Source organism: Eptatretus burgeri, chromosome 3 (assembly GCF_056783735.1).
Source record: "Eptatretus burgeri isolate ZD-2024b chromosome 3, Ebu_testis_v1, whole genome shotgun sequence".
Taxonomy (NCBI): Eukaryota; Metazoa; Chordata; class Myxini; order Myxiniformes; family Myxinidae; genus Eptatretus; species Eptatretus burgeri.
In genome coordinates, this window is record NC_140963.1 from 13,601,711 (window position 1) to 13,625,402 (window position 23,692).

Sequence of the window (23,692 nt, forward strand, 5' to 3'; positions counted from 1 at the left end):
GGCAACAAAGGCTGTGAACACCAATGAAAATTTGGTCCATCGGACCAATGGGCCCAGTAGTTAAAAAAAAAAAATCAAGCCAATTGTATTGTCTCTACTGCAGAACAATGAAAAAGGTTAATGGTGTAAGTGAATGCAAATACTGCATTTCTGTAAATTTTACATTTTGCTCCCTTGAGGAAAATGAAATGAACTTGCTCACTCGATCAATCATCGGATATATTTACAAGCAGTATTGAAGATGTACTGCTGACTTCACCTTCTAGTTCTTCCTTCTCAAAGTTGGTGGTGCAAATGGCACGCATCCCTCCTCGATCCACCACGACATCCTCATCTGGTCTCTGGGGTGTGGAAGAGAAATGCACGCATGAGCATCATACCAACCCTGTCATCCTTTCCTGTTGGCAAACACGAAAAAAACAACACAGTTTGATTGGTTGTATATTAAAAATAAAGGAACCTCTTCATTATAACGGGTAAATAACTGTTTTTATAAGGTAGACTGTAAAGAGCTGTATGATGAAAATAATAAATAATGATAATTCTGGGGATATTTAATAATGAGTGCCCAAACAAGGAACTTTGATGCAGGAGGAGGCCATGAGGCTCCTCAAAGCCTGCACTATGATCACCAACTTATGGTTGTTCATCCATGCTCGATCCTTTTAAGTACTGAGAGTCAAGCAGGGAAGCACCACGTACCATTTTAAAGTCTTTGGTATAACTCAGCTGGAGTTTGAATCACCGACCTTCCAGACTCTAAGTGGATGCCTTAACCATTACTCCGCAGAGTCTGGTAGTTAGAGTTACATGAAGCAAAAGATGCTTTGAATACTCAAGCTATTCCAACAATGCCAAAGTTAATCAATTCCTTTGTCAAATATATATATATATATATATATATATATATATATATATATATATATATATATATATATATATATATATATATATATATATATATATGGGGCTGCAAAAGCAGCTATTCAGTAATGAAAAACAAAACGTGCGCACAAAACGTATTTTATTGATTATACAAGCATATCAATAATAACATACGAATATTCAATAATAACATACCATACCAATTTTAATGAATTAAATGAATTCTCGTATAAAATGAATCCGGGCACCACTATTATAATACTGGTAATACTGGTATAATCCTTACTGTATACCTACTTTTGCAGCCCCCTGTATCTCTATTATAATACCAAGCTTGCACACTAAAAACTCGGCTCGCCGTCACAAGATCCCTATGAAATTGCTCTGGCACTTTGCGGACATGCCGACAATGTTTGGGAAGTCTTGGCGTTCCATAGTACCACTTGCATTTTGCACAATGCGTATTTTTGTCATTCCCCATGTACGGTCTGTCGTCTGCCACCAGCTATGTTGTACTGCTATCCCATGCATGTGCACGGGTATCGCTAGTACATATATATATATATATATATATATATATATATATATATATATATATATATATATATATATATATATATAGTTATATATGTATATATATATATAGTTATATAGACCACAAGGGGAAAACCAGAGATGTCACTTTTTATAAATTTCAGGGTTATTGCACCTGCCAATAGTTGGCAACATAAGGTTTCCTCTCACAATATTACTTTAACAAATAACCAGGGGTCTCAGATAATTTATATGGTATAAAGTTTAGCCGTGCAATGAAAAAACAAGTGTTGTCAAAGCTGAACAAGTAGAAACCCAGAGTTGTCAGTACTTTACTCCTGGTTATCTCCCTTTCATTCATGTTAACTGTTCCACCATAATATTCAGAGTTGAGAAACTAAAAAATGAAAGGTTGTAAAACTTTCACAGCATAAACTCTGAGCACTACAATAGCCTATTTGGTTATATCATGGGCTCCGTAGTTGGTGCATATCGTGGTTCAAGCCTGGTCAGACCTTTATTGTGACTTTTTATGGGACCCACGCCGTGGCTTAATGGTTAGCGCGTCTGAGTACCCATCCTCATTCGATGTACACACCGCACAATCAACCTGCTTAGGTATATGAGGGAGTCACATGAGGTGACTTCGGCTACCGGGGGGGTGGTTTATCCTTGGTTTCCTCCCGGTTTTCTATCATATTAAGTAGTACGGAGTAAGAAATGGAGAATCCGTCGTCATATAAGCGAAATACCCTTGAGTATGACGTTGAACACCAATCAAACAAAAAAACAATGACCGTTTAATGTTGAAAAAAATAATCTGTGATCACCAACATCATGTAATGTATGCTAATAACCAACAAGCATGAATTTGCTACACATCCTGGGTTAAAATTGCATGGCAATTATTAAACAAGGGAATAAGCAGTGATGTCAGTTTGCAACATTGATTCGTTCTTTGCTCTTAAATTAAATAACAGAGAAGCTTGGCAAATGCTACATGCTTAATTTGATCGGCCAATGATCACCCTTCCTTTTACTGGAAAATAAATCTATATGACAGTTATTAAACAGTCCACCAAAGTCTTGAAACTTTGTTTTTCAGTTTCTTCAAAATTGACTTATCCTGACATCTCTGGTTTTCCCCTTGTGGTCTTCATATATATATTGCCCGACATTCCACAACACGGTCAAGGATGGTTGTAGAAATCTAGTACTAGTGATTAGCCTACCCAATTGTTTTTACTCGTTATTAGGGTACCGATGGCTCCCCCATTGTTTTTGTTCAGATTATTTCAATTAATATTTTATTTTCCCGCTGGAAATTTTCACTATTTATTCACTTTTAAATTCGTTTTCTCTGCAACTGCTTGAGTGATTGACACAAAGCTTTCAACAAAGGAGTGCGTATCGAAGGTGATTTTTTTTTATTACAACTATGGCATCATAGGTCACGTGATATGGTTGCCATGTTGGAAAAAAAAGGAAGAACTTTGGACACCATCTCTGGAACTGCTGTATGAAAGAAACATGAAACGAGGCACGTCATGAATGCACTATTGGGAACAACATTTGAAAACGATGATGACATTGGTGCCTTCATGATGATGTCAAAATTGGACGCATCAAATGCTTTATCCGATCAGTTTTGAGGGTCATCTACGAAGAAGTAATTGGTCAAGGGAATTAATTTGATGACTATCATTGGTCATGTGAAATGGCAGCCACATGTTTTTTTGAAAAAGAAAACATTTGTCTTCTCCGAAATGGCTAAACAAATCGAGGCGAAACTTTACAGGTATGATCGACTTCCCATGTCGAACAAAGTTTGATAACTATGATGTCATTAATGTGGTTTGGCAGCCATATTGGATTTTACAGAAAAACTTTAAAATATTCTTCTCTCAAACTGCCAAACCGATCAAACTGAAAGTTTAAGTGCACCATCGACTACCGAGGAGGATAAAAGCTTGATAACTAAAATGTCATTGGTCACGTGGTTTGGCAGCCATGTTGGATTTTATCTAAAAAGTTTTAAAACTGCACTTCTGTCAAACTGCTGAACCAATCATTGTGAAATTTTAGGTATATCATCGTCGAGTATCCATGTCGATACAGGTTTGATAACTAAAACATCATCGGTTAAGTGGTTTCAGAGAAAAATATTTTTAAATCCTTCAATCCCATATGGCTGCCAAACCATGTGACCTATGATGTCATTGTTTTGAAACCTTTTCCCCCATGGTCCCCCATGGGGAGTGGATGATATATTTGAAGTTTCGCATTAATCGGTGAAGTGGTTCCAGAGAAAAATAAACATTTTTTGTCGATCCAATATAGCTGCCAAAATGTGAACCATGATGACATACTTATCAGTATTTATTTATTGCGGCTCGCAGTTTTGTAAGCGCCTACGTATAAATAATTGCTCGGAGTTATAAGTGACAGTTGTTGGTATTGACTCGGCGTGAGAAATAGTTTGACAAAAATTATGAAATATGATGGTATCGTCATCCGAATGGGCAGCGTGGGATGGCATCACTATTGGAACAAGCAGTGTGGGATGGCATCGACATTGAAACGGGCAGCGTGGGATGGCATCATAATCGGAATGGGCAGTGTGGGAGGGCATCATCATTGGCATGGGCAACGTCCGATACTCGGCATAACTGATCACCAGTTATTATTTTTATTTTTACATACTTTGATACATAAATATCTCATGCAGCAATGAAATCGAGCAAAGAGTATTCATGACATGGATGCATAAAGGATAAATACAATACAATGTGTTTATGAATGCAATATGATTTATGTAATTGATTTTGCTTGTTTTGGGGAGGGGATATAAAAGGTTATGTCATAAAAGCAAAATGTGCATTTAGTAAATTGGGAGAAAACAAGTTTCTGAGAAAAAAATACTTCACAGAAACCAATGTCTTCTGGCTATTAGTATTCAAACTCTCATGGAAGAAACCACGTTTCACGAGCCAGAATTGCACGTTTAATACATCCACTTAAAAAATGTGCAAACACCATGTGTCGTGGTGATTATCCTGACTGAAAGCCGCATGGTGGAAAGCGAGGTTGTGATAGTGTAAAAATTGAGGAATATGACAGTAAAATTAGCCAATTGACTTCAGCAAATCAGTCGTGCCTAATTCAACATGAGCCAACCAAGCAACAAGAATCCTCCCTCCAATTTGGCTCAGACACTGAGTAGAGGGATATGCCTATCAAAACGAAAAGCGTGGTGAATCGACGTTCCTGGGGGACCAGCAGTGGAAATTAAATGCAAGCTAGCTGACTCAAAGGAAAATTAATCCCTTTTCCCCAAGCCAAAACCTCGACTCAAACACTGTGTGTGCACTGCCTTTAAAAATAAATAAATAAATAACTACATTAAATGTTTCAAAAAAATCAACAACCGCAAGTTGAATTGTTAAGTGGTAGGAAGTCAACTGGGGCTCTACATTTTGTTCTGTAAGTGTTGTGACTTATCTGTGTTGCCATTTTTCAGTGAATGTTTCCTCGTTTCTCAAATCAAATGCTCTTACTATTCCATGTATAATAGCATCATTAATCACACATCAATTGAAATGGTTTTGTAAACTTTATCTTCGATGTCATCAATATCTACCATTTAAATCATGATCTAAAACCAAGTGTACTATTCAATATGAGAGGTGTTTACAATGTCCTACAAACCATATACTGTACTCACATTAGTCCAAACCATGGTTACATATTTCATTTTTCAATATCTCGGTAGAGCAATTAGTAACAAAATGTTTTATCTCAATCATTATACATACCTGTATATTGAAAAATAAAAATAAAAATGCTGGTGTGTCTTGGAACATCATGAGTATCTTGTTCACATATCTTTTTGATGTCGCACATATCAATTGTCTGTTCTATGAATGGAGTTTAGAACTGCAAATCCTGATCCACCTCATCAAAACTTTTGGTGACCTCTTATTCACTTTTGCTCCATTCTAATTTGCCTTGTGGCAAAATCTTCAAAATCTTCAAAAAGTGAATAAAAATCTTCAAAATTAAAATCTGCAGTGTATGACTTGCGTGACTTTACGGGAGGCATTTTGAGATGACGTAGTAAGTATGGATACATATGATTAGAATCTAAAGGGATGGATGAGGCATAATCGGTGAGTGTGTGCTCGTTATTGATTGGATAATTTTGCACATGTCAGTGAGTGGATTCATCTTTAATTGCTCACCTAATCGGCAAACTTTCCAGGCAACAATTGGTGTATTGTGATTTAAATTAACAATTGTACAATTCATTTCAGAAAATATCACACTTTGCAATTTTTTTTCATTGATGCAATTCAATGTTTTAAACCATAGATAATTTGATTACGAGTACGAGTTGAGGCCCGGATTTCCGGAGAAAATAAGCATCAACTTCTGCGCCAAAATTAAGATGCATAGGTTATCAAGATAGATTGCATGGGGCATAGTTGTGTTTGTGATGGAGATACTATACATCAGCTTGCCAAAATTCACATTGTTGCGGTTTTGCAAAACCGCACTCCTCCGAGGCAATGGCATACAACATACAGCAATCCCAAGGCAGATATTTTATTAGTACGTGTTTAGTTAGTCCTTTCCATTTGTTGAGCGGGTAAATGGGAAAGATGCATTGCGTAGGGCTATCAGTTCGGTCTTCAATCTTCAATCCTTGCTCATATTCCACTCCTTTGCCCTACTTTGTTTGTAACAGGAACCATGCAAGCAAGCACGTATGCCGACGATAACGACGAACAGAACCAAGCAAGGCACCGCAAAGCTCATTTTAAACTGCGTGCCATTTCCCATTCAAAACTGTGTACCAATTTCCAACTGTCATCACACCTCAGACCTTCATTCGGCTGACCACATTGCCATGCTCACCGCAACCACTGCACACGTCTCCTAAAAATCCCCACAACTTACATTCACGTCTTCACCACAAACATCACAGTTACGAACATTCCCTCCCTCTTCAGTACAGATGCCGCCATAACGAGCATCCCCCTCCTCTTCACTACAACACCACATTTCAATCACCTCTTGCAACACAACAATGTTATCTCACCTCCCTACAACCTCCGCAAGCCACCTATTCTGTTGACGCTCAACACAGCCTCAAGGGACACTGAAGGAACGAGAGCAGGTTGTTTCGGGGCAAAACTCCAGGCGCAAACATGCGCTGGAGTTAGTTCAAAGGCATACAGGTAGTGCTGGGATTTCCCTAACTTACCACATTTGAATGGAGGCCAGCACACATTCGGGGCCGGAGAACACTTCCAAAGACTCTTGCCCCATGTTAATCTCATAGCTCTGATGCGTGACAGGGTTGGGGAGCGAATGGGATCATTTTCAGTTTCAGGGCCTGGTGGAGCATGGCTACGACGCGGGATGACCGCTGTGCGCCAATAAGGAAGCTTGAAATTGCCAACAGCTTTGTTTGTCCCAACTCTTCGCCCCTCCCTCGCTTGGAGCCCAGAAAAAAAGCAAAATTCAGCGAGGATTTGTTGAGACTGTGGGGGGTTCAGAGGAAGCAGACATCAGAGAACTGCGGCAGATTTCAGACCCTGCCAGACAAGCAGACATCAACAGATGGCGCAGGAGGGCAAGCTTCAGGGTTGAGCAAGGAACCGAAGCAAAGCAAGTGACTACTACTGCATGCCAAGACAATTCCCATTTCATCGACGCTCAGTTTGGCTGAATCGAGCAGCCAACAGTACACTTACAGATTCTTACACCACTCTGTTAGGGTATTTCTCTTACACATCTTTCTCTCCCATCTATCCGTCATCGATTGTGGACACACAAGAGCATTCGGCACGGGCAAGTCCCGACCAATCGTTCTTTTCAGAGCAAACCTTACTGACTCGCACCTCACTTCTTCCTCTGACACCACGCTGCATGACATGCTGCACTACACTTGCACCTCTTACTGCCACACCATAGACACCTTCAGTTTTTCTCCCTCCTTCCCCCTTCCGAAGTGTTTTGGTTGTGCAGGTCCGCCAACCGCGATATGTGTTAAGAGATCGCTAATCCTCAGCTGCCTCTTATAAATCTGGGCTATCTCCAATTTTCCTCGAAGTGTGTGTGTGTGTGTGTGTGTGTGTGTGTGTGTGTGTGTGTGTGTGTGTGTGTGTGTGTGTGTGTGTGTGTGTGTGATGATGCCTGTCATAGCATAAGTTTTGATTGTCTAAGTTTATTTGGGGTAACTCTGCACTGTCTTCTTTTGTGTTTATTGCATGTCTTTCTCCTCACCCAGAAATTCCATGCTTTCCCCCTGCTGCACATTTGTGAATAAGTCCCATACTTTTCCAGATAACTTTCCTTCTCGCTTTGTTAAATAAGTGTGTCTGTTCGAAATGAACCCTGCTCGTTTTTGTCTTTTCCTCCATTGGTCGAGCATGGGCTACACCTTAGGTCAGCTGGGACGTTATCCCCCGCCCGCCCCTCAAATCTGCTGATTAGCCAATGTGTACTGGGCAGCTTTGCTCGGCTGCACCTGATATAGTAAGTAACGCAAGTACGCATCGAGGGCATGATTCCCTGATGAGGCGACCATGTGTTCCTTGTTTAACGGTTGTCAGATGGAGGACACCGGGTCAGTTGTTCAAGTTTTGGCGTTCGCAATCGATTAGCGGCCACAACACAAACTTATTCGTGTGCAACGGCCTGTGATTCCCAGTGAGTCCGGAGAGGAACCAGGGACAGCCCCTCCCTTGTTGTTCCCCCCACGACCCCGGGGCCACGACAATATTTACTTGTTGCATTAATTTCACTGATCATATATTTAGTCCAATATGTTATACTTCAAACCACAGTCGTTCTTCTGGTTTTGTTAAACTTTCATTGCAGAACATATGATCTAAAGTTGATGAAACGCAGCAGAAACGATGATCCAAGATGAACAAAAGAAAGAACATGTAACTCTTTTAGAGCACTATCCATGCTGTACAAGAAGAGAAATGTCTGTCTGTGTTGCCATTTTTCTCATAGATGGCCATACGGATCTTTGTCAAAAGGTTCATAATATTAAATGATTCCCGACCCCATTCTTTAGTGGGTGGTGGGAATTGTTTCAGCCCCCCCCCCAAAAAATCAAAAAAAAAAAAGAAAACAAAATTTCATTTCTTCAAAATGCCAACAGGATTAGAACAGCACCGGGAAATGCTGGGTACCCTTGCAAGTTCAAAATAAAGACAGATTTTTAAAAGTCCCATCATCAGACAGTTGCCATGAATAACTGTTTCATCATTCAACGGATAAAATATTGTGATGTGTATTTGGAAATTAACCTTTCTTATTGAAAATGGAAATTATGGATTCATGGAAACAATCTTCTTCAGTGAATGAAATGGCTTTTTAATGACTCCAAAAAAACCCCGGATATTTTTACAATAAATATTGAAATAATTATATTTTTGTTCTTTAGGTTTATAAATTGTCGACTGAGAAAGTATGTTTGCAAGGACGTTGTTGCAAGATGATATGTAGTGTCAATCTTTAGCAATAGTTTATATTCCACGAGCAAATACAACCCATCACTTCAAAGAACCAGGGATGAAAAACCATCCCTGGGAATATCACGACAAACAAACTACAGTAGGAAGCTGTCCGGGGCTCAGTGATGATCCTGAAGAGAGCCCTCGACACAAAACTTTGAGAACAGAAAACTTCACAGTTTGGTCCATGAATCGTGACCCCTTACCGAAAGGAAGGTGGAAACTTTGAGTCCGACATGGGAGGACGCCATTCCACTTTCTGAAACCCACATACGTAGATAGCGATCAATGACACACATACATACACACACATTGAAACCTGGTCAGTGTCCGTTTCACCTCCTGAAACCCACCCACATATAGAGGTACTAGGCAACAGTAACTTGCACGCACGCACACACGCGAATACTTTGAGACCAACCAGGGAGGGTTCCATTTCACTTTTTGAAACCCGCATATGTCAATGCCAATCAATGACACACACATAGGTGGATACTTTGAGACGTGCTGGGTCTCTGTTTCACCTCCTGAAACCCACCCACATATGGAGATAGCAGGCAACACCAACCTCCACGTACACATGCATACGCGCATGCACGCACGCTCGCAGACACACGCACATGCACGAAGGTGGATACTTTGAGACCTGGGAGGGTTCCGTTCCACTTTCTGAAACCCACAAATGGAGACAACAACCAACCAACCACACACACACACACACACACACACACACACACACACACACACACACACACACACACACACACACACACACACACACACACACACACACACACCCTTTTATTACTATAGACGAGCAAATACCACCCGTTGCTTTGCTGACGGGAACATTGACATGGGGGGAATAGAGAGGTGGGGGATAGAAAGGGGTGGGGGAGAGGGAGAAGATGGAGGGGGAAAGAGAGAGGGGAGGGAGGGGGAACGAGGAAGGGTGGGGGAGAGTGGAGGGAGGGAGGGAGAGTGAGGAGGGAGGAGAGTGAGGAGGGAGGGGAGAGTGAGGAAGGAGGGGGGGAGAGTGTGGAAAGGAATGCAGCAAGAGGTGAGAGGAAAGGAAGGCAGACGTGCGGTGGAGTGTTAATTACGATTCATACTGTCTCATCAAAATGATTCTGCATAAAATAATCGTAAAGATGGAAACAAAATAATGTCTGAAATCAATTTTCTTCTGGTCATGCTATAAATACCACCCAGAGTCAAACACCACCAGAGATGAACACAATCCAGAGACAAACACTGCCCATCACGTCAAGAGCCAAGCTGTCTGGAGAAAAATATCGCTCGGACACGTCCAGAGACAAACTCCCATCTGGACATAAACACTGCGCAGACACGTCCAGAGACAATCTACTATCGGGAGATACGTCCTGAGACAAACTCCCATCTGAACACGTCCGGAGATAAATACCATCTGGACTTGTCTGGAGACAACACCACCTGGATATAACCACCGTCCAGACACATATGGAGATACGTGTCCGGAGACAAACTCCCATCCAGACATAAACACTGCCCAGATACGTTCGGAGACAAACACCATTCCATTCCCTTACATTGAGACCATACTCTGTGCAGAGCGTTGGTGCTGCCGAAGCAGTCTCCTTGGCTATTGGACACAATCCTGAATGGGTCGCCACTCCGACACAGTATACCAGCATGCTGGCACTCATTTTGCCAACCTTGGAAGGATAACAGGCCAAGTTAACCCCACCTGGTTTTAATTCAACAGCTGAGCGGGATTTGAACTCGGGACCCTCGGATCCCAAGCCCACCACCCTAACCATTAAGCCAACACCACGCATAGACAAACACCACCCAGACATAAATACTGCCCAGACGCGTCCGGAGCCAAGCCGTCCGGAGACAAACACCGCCTGGACACGTACGGAGATAAACTCCTGTCCGGACATAAACACCATCTGGACACGTCCGGAGACAAGCACCTCCCAGACACGTCCGGAGCCAAGCTGTCCAGAGATAAACACCACTCGGAAACGTCTGGAGACAAATACCATCTGGACACATCTGGAGACAAACCCTGCCCAGACATAACCACTGTCCAGACATATATGGAAATAACCACCGTCCAGACATAATGACCATCTGAATACGTCCAGAGACAGAGAGCCAGCGAGAGGGGTGGGGGGGGGGGAGGGGGGGTATCAGAGAGGATATGTTATACCTTATGAACAACACACACACACACACACACACACACACACACACACACACACACACACACACACACACACACACACACACACACACACACACACACACACCTGAAATCGGCAATTTTTTGGGAATCGGCAGGTTGGAGTCAGTTTGATTACCGACTACAGTACGTACTGTATACAACCCAGAGACCTTGAGTAGCTTTCACCAAAAAAACAACGTCACATTTCTATAGATGTTTCAAGATGTTCACAAACATTATTCTTTATAAACAGCTGCGTGTGATGGGTGGAAAAAAATTGGCCCGGAAATTTAGAAAACACGTTAAAACGGTAACCAGCTCAGAAATCGGGCGTTATCAAATATATTTTGCTTTGAGACTCACAAACGGAAACATATAACCTTTGTCAAGGAAATCCGATCACCAAATGCTTTAGAAACAGTCGTGAGGACAAAGGAAAACCTGATAGAACCTTCACAAGATACGGGATGAAACTTTACCACCACGGCACCCATAACAGGCATGGCATGTCCACACACCCGCGGAGAGTACGTACACATCCAAATTCACCCATATGTACCACGTCCGTGTGTGCTGTTGACGTACCTCTACCTTGTCGTGACTGTCGACTGTACATCCCAATCAGGACACGAACTGCACTGTACAGCTCGGTAAGTGTATTAACTATTCAAGCACTCCAACGGATCACCTGGCTTGGCAAGCGATTACCAATTGCCGTCCATACAACTATGAACCCAGAAACACCCGTGTAGTGTCCGAATTGGACAAATCAACACATTTTTGGGGAGTCGGAACTGCTGGTACTTTCACACCTGAAGCTTACGTTTTGTAATCATCCTTAGTTTAAGAGATTCTCTGGGATATTCATCTGTGCAAATAAAATAAATCCACGGATGCTGGCGTCTCCAGGCGTTTATAAACACGACAATATACCCAGCGATTCAAAGCGATGACGAACGAACAGAGCTATGATGAGTGAGGAAAGTGAAAAAACAAAACAAAAAAAACTTCATCGTTAAGAAATTGTTGCGGCTTGTTCCAAGTTAAGGCATGGTTGAGGAGGCCAAAAAACATGGCGGCTACAGACCCCAGCAAGGTTTCCCAGGTAACGCCTTCAGACCCCAGACAGCGAGGTAGCCAGGGATCGCCTGATGAAGGAGATAATTAAATAATGTCGTTAATTATCTTCAAAAGGGGTGTTCTAATTCAGCCAAACATCCAATTTTCACTTGTACACTTCCTTGGAGTTTTCTTAGTGTGCATGTAAAGTTTCAGGCTGCTAGGTTTTATGGTTTTGGAGTTATGGAAGAGACACTCTGACACACACACACACACACACACACACACACACACACACACACACACACACACACACACACACACACACACACACACACACACACACACACACACACACACACACACACTTTTATTAGTGTACACTGGTTGCTTTGCTGTCAGATAGGATAATGGCACTCACCCCGTCTCTCCGAAAGGACCGTCTGGCAAACCAAACAAACCATTCGAAGAGGTAAAGTCACTCAACCATTTGGCCCTCACCATCAGCCATTGTTTCGTGGGCAGACGGTCTTTCTAAGATGACCTCTAAAGCCAGCCAATGACTGGGCATCGTCCGTCATGCAAGGTCTTTCCTGAGTCAATCTGAACTTTTGACAACCTACAAGACCTTAATTTGTAGCTTTGAGTGGTGCTCTCCCCTTTGGTAGAGCACTGCTGCCTCACAACTTGCCATTCTTGATGTTGTGGAATGAAAGGCCCTCAAAATCATTGCAATCTCCTGTGATGAACCTGAGTATGCAGGCCTGTTAATTTTGCATTGCAGGCAGATTTGCGGCTTCTCTGGATTCTACCGCCTCTGCCTACTTTTGGCTCCATCCCTTCAAGGTTTTTTGCATGGCGCACACGGTCTGTCAGTCACACACTTCTTCTTAACCTCCCGAATCAAGGCTCACTATTCACCCCCAACTCATTTGTTCCTCTTTTCTCTCACCTGTGGAAGGAACTTCCCCAGTCTGTTCAGTTCCATTTTTCCCACCAGGGCTTCAAGACAGCTGTGTTTCATTTAGCTTATTCACCCCTGTGTGTCCTTCTCCCCCTCCCCTTGATGTCACTCCCACTCTTACTTCTACTCGGCTATTGGTGTTTCCCCCTTTCCATTTAATTCCCTTCCAGGAGTCTTCTCCAGCTCTTCCATGAGCCTCGATCACGTTTGCAAAAAAAAACAAGAAAAAAAGGATTTTTGTTTTTCCTCTGATGAATGATTGGCGAATGCTAAGTATCAGTTGCACCTCTTTTTTAATGCCAGTAAACAAAGAATGAAGAACCAGCCTTGCTAGTAAAGGTGAGTTCTGATCTCTGATGGCGGACGGACAAAACAATGGATGAAATCAATAAGACGATGATTGAGACATGCTCACCATCGTGGGAAGCAAGGAGAAGCTGACGTTCTGGGAATTCGACTCCGCTGTTTTAATGAACATCCTCCCATCAACTTTTCCTTGTTGTACCCAGAATTCAATAAAACTTGGATAAATCAATTGTTTCTTTTATCTGTGATCTGGACCGACAATGGCCGTCACAATGAGCAACAGGCTCAACAAGAGGTTATTTTTTTATTTAAATTAGGGAATTCTCTCGTGATAGCATCTATATTTATCACCACAAGCCACTCGGGAATTGACGAACATAGCAAGCAAGCTATGGTAAAAAGTATTGGCACAGCAGTGATCTCTTGGGAATCCAAGCGTAATCTTCAAAGCGGATGAAATAATGAAGTGCATTGAAATGAAAGTGAGAATAGGAACCAATTTTACATCGAATATCTCCTTGTGACATGCTTCTCTCACCAATATCTAATCTATTTTGAGAGGCACATGTCATGAAAGCCGAAGGAAGTGCACATCCTTGAGCAAATTTGTTGCGTTGAAACATTTCCTGGAAAATATGTCCCACAATACTTTACCAACGTGTTGAACAAGGATTTGTGGAACAACAATAACCCAGGTTTCAATAACAAAACAACAAAATGGAATGTATTCATCTCGACTCTTCAAACTACTCATTTGTACTTCATCTCATTGTTAAACTTATTTACATCTTCGTATTATTTTTTTTTCTAGCAGGAGGTTATCATCATCATCATGTACATTATTGAGAAGGGTTGTAGGGAGCAGGGATTTTCAGGTCTATAAACAGATCCACCACTGACAATATCTTCAAGGATTTACTTTCGGAATAAAATTTAACAATCACAAGAGAATGAATCATCACAACAATGGAACATGTTGGCCGCAATGAATACGGTCACAGTTACATTTCTCAGTCAATCCAAAATTGTTTATGAAACAATTTTTTGGCTCGGCATCCAAAATCTCTGTCCGTTTTGTGATTGCTGTTGGACAGACTGTATCATGGGTAAATGTTCTGGCAGTTCACATCGCCTGGAAATCCAAATAGCTTTCCTTCTATGGCTATCCCCTCCAGACAGTGTCCTACAGTGCAGTTCATTAAAGGCCGGAGTTTGGCTGAAGCCAAGAATAAATGGCCGAAAAAAAACTCATCGCTGTATTGTTGCTTTCAATCATTCACCAGGAATGGAAGAAAATAAAATCTCCATTAAAATCTTACTTTCAATGTATGGAGACAAGTACTGATGGAAGATCTCAGTAGTTTTCAGCTCAAATATGGTGAAATGCACAAGTCTTACTGAATTTGATTCCAAGACTCCTGCAGCAGGAGTTAAACTCAGCAGGAGTATGATGATGATTTGTGATCGTGTGGGAACCAACTTCAATAACATGGATTATATTGCGATTCCATTCACGCATCAGTGTATAGACCTAAAATCGACTTATTTGTCGAGAGTGGTCCTTTGGGGACGAGAAATGCCCGGTTGTCATTCACTAAAGGTTTACACAACCGACTTATGAGCATATTCATGCTGCTCATCATGTCATGTACGCGATTCACGAGATTTCAAAATTTGATAATTTCATACATGCACTAATATTTACTCAAGATGTACACATCCCTCCATCCATTGGGACCATACTCTGTGCAGAGAGTTGGTGCTGCCGAAGCAGTCTCCTTGGCTATTGGGCACAATCCTGGAAGGGTCGCCACTCCGACACAGGATACCAGCATGCTGGCACTCATTTTGCCGACCTCGGAAGGATGATGGGCCGAGTTAACCCCAGCTGGTATGAATTCAACAGCTGAGCGGGATTTGAACTCAGGACCCGAGGATCCAAAGCCCGTCACCCAAACCATTTAGCCAACACCAGACATAGATATACACAGATGGTACCAAATTGTCGATGATCATGCCCCCGATGCTTAAAAAACCCATATATCATGATGCTCCAGTTTTCCAATTTTCAGGAAACCAAAAACTCAAAAAAAAATTTTTGCCAAAATTTTGTCTCGGTTTCAACATCTTGTAAAATTGACCATCACTTCCAAGAGTCAAGTCCCATGGAGGAGATTGATGCACGAAAATTATCCCCACATATTACCCTACATGCCAGAGCACAAAAAAAATCATGGGGTATATATACAGGGTAGGGCATTTATATCTGACGGTTTTATTTTCCTTATAACTTTTTTGTTTCTAAACCAAATAAAATAAAATTTCTACGCAAAATAGGCACATACTTCAAGTTTTTAAAATCAATTTTGATTCTTTATTTTTTTTTAATTACATCAGACAAATGGGCCCCTTTCGAATTCGTGCATTCACGACAGCGGCTCATCATGTTCATTACCGCAAGCAATGTCTCTTGATAAACAGAGCGGATGGTTGCAGTGATGTTTGCCTTCAATTTATCGATCGATTTTGGATGTTCCTTATAAACTTTGCCCTTCAGCAATCCCCATAGGAAGAAATCTGGTGGAGTTAAATCTGCCAACTCAAGGTGTGCCTCATCCGTCATGATGACCTCGTTTGTGAAATTCCATGCTCATTGCATTTTTTTTGTAAAAGAAAAAAAGCTCATTGCATTGAAAGTGCTCCATCATTAAAAACCTTCAAGTATTATCTGTAAAACAGAAAACAATAATCAGTTCTGCCAAGACTGCTTCCGGCTAGAAAGATTGCAAATGTATCAGATATAAAGGTCCCACCCTGTATAACCAGCATACCCTAGCTGAGACAAATGTAATGTTACCCCCCTCCATATTTTTTCATCATAACGAACAAATTAGGCATCATTTATGCCAGGTTGAAAATGCTGTTGGCATGTCATTTTATTGTAACCAAACCAAGAAACCATTTCCCATTTATCACTGAGTCATCACTTGGGATATTTATAGGATGTACAACAACACTATATGACAAGGTTTATTTTATATGATTGGCAAATGAGGACTATAAGCAGGGTGATATTTGATCAAAGTGAGTTAGTCCTAAGACAGTACCTGTGAGTCGTCCACATCAGATTCTTCGTCCCCTGGCAACAGTTGTTCCTGGTTGTACATGCACTGTTCTCTGCACCCACAGGTGGGACTTCATGGCAGGCCATCGATTTTTGCATATACAACAAAGTGATGTACAGGTAGTTTTGCATCCACACGTCAAGAGTTCTGTACAGGGAGATGGAACAGGATCCAATGTCATTAGTTTTGGACGTAAGGTGTGTTCAGTTTCGTCAAACACCCACCCACTTTACTCTGGTAGGGGTAGCTCTGGCTTGGTGAATACGGCCTTAAGCCACACTATGGCTTGGCAGTGACTGTGTGGTATGTGCAGAGACAGTCTTGACCATTGCTACATGTAGCCGTCGTTGTTGGATTGTACATTTTGATGATAAAATTCTCAATATCAGCCATACTAACGTCAAGATTGCGACCAAGATCTTTCAGTAGCTTGGGATACTTCAGGTATATCTTCTAAGCTGTTCGCTTGCGATACCCACAGAACTGACAAGTTGTGTCTGTTCCTATCGATTGAAGCATGAAAGCAGAGGATATTGTTGATGACTTCAGGATCCAGACTTACGCGTACATTGCGAATTGGGAAGAACAGCTTCTCTTTAGACGTCCCACTACTCATCCACACTTCTGGTGTCATGTGTCATGATGCATCAGCAGTAAAAGTACGTCTGTGTTTCAAGAGCATATGACTACTGTTTGGAAATTCTAGTCGTTTACATCACCCATGAAGAACAATTTTCGTGTCAGCTTCCTCGCGAGTCGAGATGATCAACAGTATGCCCAGAAGATGGTACAGTTAAAAATTCATCCTCACCTGATACTTCAACTAATTGATGATCTGGTGGACATTGCACTTTCAATAGGAGTTGAGCCTGCAAGAATTGAATGAGGATCACTTTATTTTCTTCCAACGATATGAACATCTGTCATATAGATGGGAGACGTACTGCTGGCCAATGAACCATATGTCTCATCTTTCATTGTTTGGTCATTCAATGCACTCTGGTCCATGATTTGATGCACTTCCTTTGATAGTCATCAAAGACAACATCTAGTCTTGTCTGAGAGCCTCTCAGGTAGCTCAAGACATTGCCACAGGAACTGTATGCTAGGTCGCCAAAGGTTGTAGCATTGGTTGGTTTTCTGATAGCTTGAACCACCATCTTGCCATCTACAATTACACGAGTTGGTTCATCTGTTTCTGGAAGGTTTTTCTCCACGTAGTCAGACAGCAAATGAGATTTTCTTTATCTGTAAGTCCTAAGTCCTGATTGACTTTTGTGATTGCAAGAGGGACTGGGGATAATTCAAGTTAGAGTTGTCCTTTGGTGTCTACCTGGTGACCTCTACTTGCAGCACTGAGCAGTCTTCAAAATAGGTCACATTGATCTTCCAGCTTTCAGACATTGCCCTCATCTTTCTTCATTATTTACGAGCACCTGTCGCCATCGGACCTGGAACCAATGTGTGTCGTTACAACCATCTGTTGAACATCTTTGGACAGTCTCGCTCTTTAACTGAAGGTCATCATCCACCTATCCATGGCAGTCTGTGTCTTCGTTATAGCTACAATTCCTCCTGAAACCTTGCACTGCTCGTTTATGTGCTCCAGTGCTTGGTCTGTTCTGATTTGTTTGAAGAATCCCGGAGATTATTTCAAAACACAATTCCCTGCCATGAACTCTTCATACACGTGTGGTGCTGTCTGTTCTCACTGCAGCATATCCAACAGGTAGTGGTGAATAGTTGGTGCGATCGTATGTGATCATTCGAGGCAACATGTTTTTTCAGAGAACAGAGATGACGATTCCAATCATTTTCCGCCTGACATAATATTTTCCCACCAAAGCTCTGTCATTACAGACTCTATCTTGATTCATAGCTTCGACCTCACACAGGAGAAATGTGGGTATAAAATTCCACCTTTGTCTCGTGACTCCCTGCCTGTCTTCGTAATTGTTGTGTGAATGTTTAAGGTAATGGTTAATCTGAAAGTTGTCATGGGTGTGGGGAACTTATAGTGCTGTGTATCAATTGTTTGAACACGTATTTGTGATACCTCTTTAATCAGGTAACGTAGACTCTACCAATTTGGATTGTCGTGTGTGCCGATCGCCGGGTGCGATGCTTCTGGGTGTAGTGATTGATGAGCGAACTGATACCTGGGTGTGCTGAGTGCCAGGTGCACCAATTGTCAGGATGTCCAGGTGGACGAGCCGAAAAGGAGTCTTATAGTCATAGCTTACTCTGAGTACAGGTACCACCAACACAATTACTCCAAAATGTGCTGCGGGCTGAGTGCCAGCATGTGGTGATTATGTGCAAACTGTTTGTGCACTTTACAGCACAACCAACCAGAGTCCCAAGTGAACTAACAACAAAGAAATACACTTTGACGAACTTTGGAATCTTTGAAGAACTTTCACTTGTATTCGAGAATAGTCAAAGACAGCACATTAACGAATATCAGCAATTCAAACACTGCAGTTAATAATTAAAGAGGTACATCTTCCCAGTACAGCGTCAGAGTCTCACTCACAGAAAAAAACATTTCCGCTGCTACGCCACACCACGCCAAAAACATATTGACCAATTACGGCTGAGCATTTACCCCAATGCGACAAAATCTGACCAATCAGGAGTGGATCAGAAAAATAGGTCATAGTGAATCAGCCAATCAAATCAGAACAGTCCATTATATAGATCAGGGTAACATGGGTCAGTCCATTATTACAGACAAGAACAGACTGGTCTCCACATGTCACATTGTGCTTTGTCCTTCTCTTCCTTGTTCCCTCTCCACCGCCAATTCCCTTATTGCTTACTGAACCTAGTTTTCTCATCACCTCTGTGTGTTGCTCAATGTGCATTCCACAATTGGAGTATCATAACCTCAGCATGGTTAAAAAGAACAGCCAGTGGAAATTGGCACCATGAACCTGATATCAGGTTTTCAAATTGGAATACGGTTCCTCGTGCTTCGTTCGGCACAACACATCCTGATAAATGGGGAACCTATCACAGGGATAGATTGTCGTAAGAGCTTTCTGGGTGCCGAAAAATCGAAGTAAAGATCTCTTTGGCTTTCCTGGTGGATGGCGTATAGTCGCTTTTGATGGTCCGTCGCTAAATTGGTGATCATGTGGGTGGAGGATTTCACCTGGAGTGCACCCGGTGGTCCACCGTGACATGCGTTCATCAGGATTGGGATCTGGACACTGGTCTGAATCCATCAACTGCAACAATATTATCATGTGCTTGTAAAATATCCACTTAGGAGAAAGAAAATATGCCACAAACCGTTTGTGGATTTTTGTACAGTACAGGTAAATAATAAGAGATTATTGAAGTAATCAACACCAGTTGCAATCATGAGCATTACAAGAAACCACAATAAAAAAAGTTGTAAATGAATAGGTGAAATTAGTTTTCATCAGCTTGTTCTTTTGCTTGAAAGACTATAAGTGAGTTCAGAATGGTGCCAAGGAAGCAACTTTCAACAGAACCGCGTGTGAAGATCCAAACTCTGTGAGAAGAAGGGCACACTATGAAGAAAATAGCAGTAAAGCTGAATATCTACAATAGTGTGTCGTACACTTTCCATCACCTGAAATATATATATATATATATATATATATATATATATATATATATATATATATATATATATATATATATATGTATATATATATATTGTTACGGCTGTCGAAATTCGCAATACACCATAAAGGGTCCTTAGATCAGTTATGACGATAAGTATAAATGTACTTAGATTTCCCCACCGTTGTTTAGAGGGGATTTCTGTGTTCACAGGGCTGCGATCCTTTGAGTTAGCCGTTTTTCTTTTCTCTAACATTATTTTGGACCAATCATCCCCCAACAACCAAATCGCCACCACCAACAACGCCCCCAAACAACGACACCGAACCACGACCACCTTTGCCTCTTTACCTCCACAACTCCACCCCGCAAACATCGCTTCACCGCCATTCTCAAACGACGCCCACCAGCAACCAAATCACCACCACAAACACCTTTCCCAAACCACCGCAGCAAACTCCCACCACCTTCGCCTTTCTACCGAACATCATGCCATGGGCTGTGAATGGGTTCCTTTCGCCTCGAAAAGCGGATCAGGAATGATTCACGCCCACTTTTCATCCATCCAATGGCTGAGCATCAGGTGGTGTTGCCCCGCCTCCGAACCCACTGTGATCCACAAATTTGCATATACACTCCTCCCTCGGCATATATAAACGCGAGCACAACGCAGCTCGCGGCAGTCAAGTGGCAGTCAAGTCTGGAGTCGGTGGAGTGGAAGTCAAGCAGTGTCGGCGGGGCAGTTAAGTGCCAGTCAAGTCTGGAGTCGGTGGAGTGGAAGTCAAGCAGTGTCGGCGGGGCAGTCAAGTCGAGTGCAGGGTCGGCAGTGCAGTGTGTCGGTGTCGGCAGTCTGGAGAATCGGGAGACGGGGCAGTCAAGTCGAGTGCAGTGTCGGCAGTCAAGTCGAGTGCAGTGTCGGCAGTCAAGTCGAGTGCAGTGTCGGCAGTGTCAGTGCGGCAGTGTCGGTGGGGCAGAGTCGGGAGACGGAGCTCGAAGCCGGGGAAGGCAGACGGGGAGCGCCGGAGAGAGCTCGCCGGCCACGCCAGGGGCACTAAGCCAGGCGCAGCTACGCTGACATCGCGGCTTGCCTGCCATCGCGCCACGAGGGCGCGGGTAAGACCCTTCGGTCTCGTGGACCTGGCCGCTCATCCAGGTTCCACGCACATTTGGTCCTCGAACCTGTCTGCCACCCTTGCCTTTGAGGGTGGCTTTTTCCTTTGCTTTTGTGTAAATGCATGTGGTGGCGCCGTCTTATAAGTAGAATTGTTCAAGTAATTGTGTAAATAAAGACTTTATTCGGTTGTAATTCTTGCTTTCATTGCTTTGACTGTTATACGTGCCTGAATTACTGTATGGCTGTAAAATACGTGCTTGTCTGTATGTGCAATAAATGTGCTTGTTGAACTGTTCCACATTTCATTGCGTCCTTTCCTTGTTTGAAAGTTCCATCTTGCATCACAGAACGAATTGGTAGAGGGGTGTAAGCACCCGGTAAATAATCACGTCCGTCGGGGCCGGCGAAAACACCGCTCGGTTATCACTGAAGCACGGAACGGACCGCTAAAGCGGTTCGTGTCCTCGGCCGGTCAGCGGCGAGGTACGATCGCCCGGTTAACTACCCGCGCAGGTACTTAGGTAGGTCGAGTTTGGCGAACAACCCTATCCTGCGTGGGTGGCCGATTGGCACGATTGTGGTGGGGTCGAAAGACCCACCCATGACGAGCTCCTGGCGGTAGTTCCAAGGAGGGTCACGACTAAATTGTCCGTTCCGGTGGGCGACGCGGTCGCGATTTGTTCCGTGGCCGATCGCACGCCGGGCGGACCGAAATTCGTAACACTGGTGTACAGGAGTGTGGGATTCAAATCCACCTCGGTCTCCAACTAAATTTACGGGGATCGGACCAGGGGTGTGTGAAGCAACCCCCCCCGTCCCCCCCAAATTACGAGCAAAGCTAAATTAATTCCCTTCCGAGAAATAAGATGGAGTTTCAAGGCGAGCGGGTAACGGGGGTAGAAATGAATATGTGTAGTAATGTAGAATTCATGGCCCGGGACGGTACTTGTAATCCATGGGGGAGCTCACCCTCATATTCTGAGCACGAACTTTGCCGGCAAACGGAGTCGCAAGATGGCGGCGCGGCCGCACGTCAGCGCGGCACGAGGCGTGAGCGGGCCGCTATTCGTGGCGCAACGAACGGCACAACACGAGGCGAGCGCTCCCAACAACCGTTTCAAACCACGTGGACATGGCAGGCGAGGCAGGCGGACATTGGCAGGCTTCGGAAACAATTGGAGGAAGAATGGAAAAAAAACCAGAGGAGGAAAGACGGAAATACAAGTTGGAATTGGAGCAACTGAAGGGTGAGGTAGAAAGAGGAAATCGGGACAGAAAAATCTTGGAAGAGAAGGTAAAAAGAGAACAGAAATATCAGAAACAATTGAAAGAAGAAGCAAGGTTGGAGTATGATGAGATGAGCAGGAAAAGGGATGAAGAGAGTGAGAAAAAATGGAAAAAATCTCTGAGTGACAGAAACACCAAAACAAAGAGAAGGAATTACAAAACGAGTTGAGGATGGTGAGAGAAGAACGAAAACGGAGAATGAAACGTTCAGGAACCACACTGTACAGATCGAACAGCTGGAAGCGAAGGCCAGATTAAAGAATGAGATTCAAGAAAGAGTAATGAAGGAAGAACGAATGAAACAGGAGAAGGAAATCGGCCAATTGAAGGAAATAACGAGATTGCAGAATGAGGTACAAGAAAGACAGTGGAATAAAAAACAAAAAGAGTATGAACTTGAAACTGAACGACAAAAGGAAAAAAAAAAACAGGTTGGAGTGTGTGGAGATGAGAAAGGAACTTGAAAAGAAAGCTTCTGAGTTACAGAAACACGAAGACAAAGAAAGGGAATTACAAAACGAGTTGAGGATGATGAGGGAAGAACAACTGAAGCAGGAAGGAGAAATCAGGCGATTGAAGGAGACAACGAGATTGGAGAGGGAAGAACGAGAGGAACAATGGGATAGAAAACAAAAAGAACATGAAGCCGAGGTTGACCAATTGGAAGAAAAGGCAAGGCTGGAGTGCGAGGAGATAGACAAAGAACAGCGAATGAAACACAAAGGGGAAATTAACCAAATTAAGAAAACCACGAAACTGGAAAAGGAAGGACAGGAGAGGAAACAAGGAAGAGTAGTGAGAGAACAGCGAATGAAACATGAAGGAAATGAGCCAATTGAAAGAAACGATGAGATTGGAGAATGAAGAGCAGGAGTAACTGTGGGGAAGAAAACAAGAACAATGTGAGTTTGAAATTGAACAACTAAAACGGAGAGCAAGATTGGAGTCAGCGGAGATTGAGGAGCTTCCGGAGGGAGAACGAACAGCTAATGGGGCCCAGAGAGGAAGAACGACTCAGATGGGAAGGAAAAAGGAGCCAGAAAGAAACAAAAAATAGAGAAGAGACTGCAC

General features: G+C 42.8%; 1 protein-coding gene across 4 annotated transcripts in view; it reads right to left on the reverse strand.

Moving 5' to 3' along the window:
* Positions 1 to 23,692, reverse strand: part of LOC147029419 (electroneutral sodium bicarbonate exchanger 1-like) — a 249,828-nt gene that overhangs the window by 183,800 nt on the left and 42,336 nt on the right. For 2 of the 4 annotated variants that reach the window (XM_085872458.1, XM_085872457.1), the window contains exon 2: positions 260 to 341. In XM_085872458.1, the coding sequence (XP_085728584.1) occupies positions 260 to 341 (82 nt within the window). Of the gene's footprint in view, positions 1 to 259; positions 342 to 16,605; positions 16,882 to 23,692 lie in introns of those variants that run through there. The other 2 variants (XR_015055899.1, XM_085872456.1) reach the window with 2 other exon arrangements.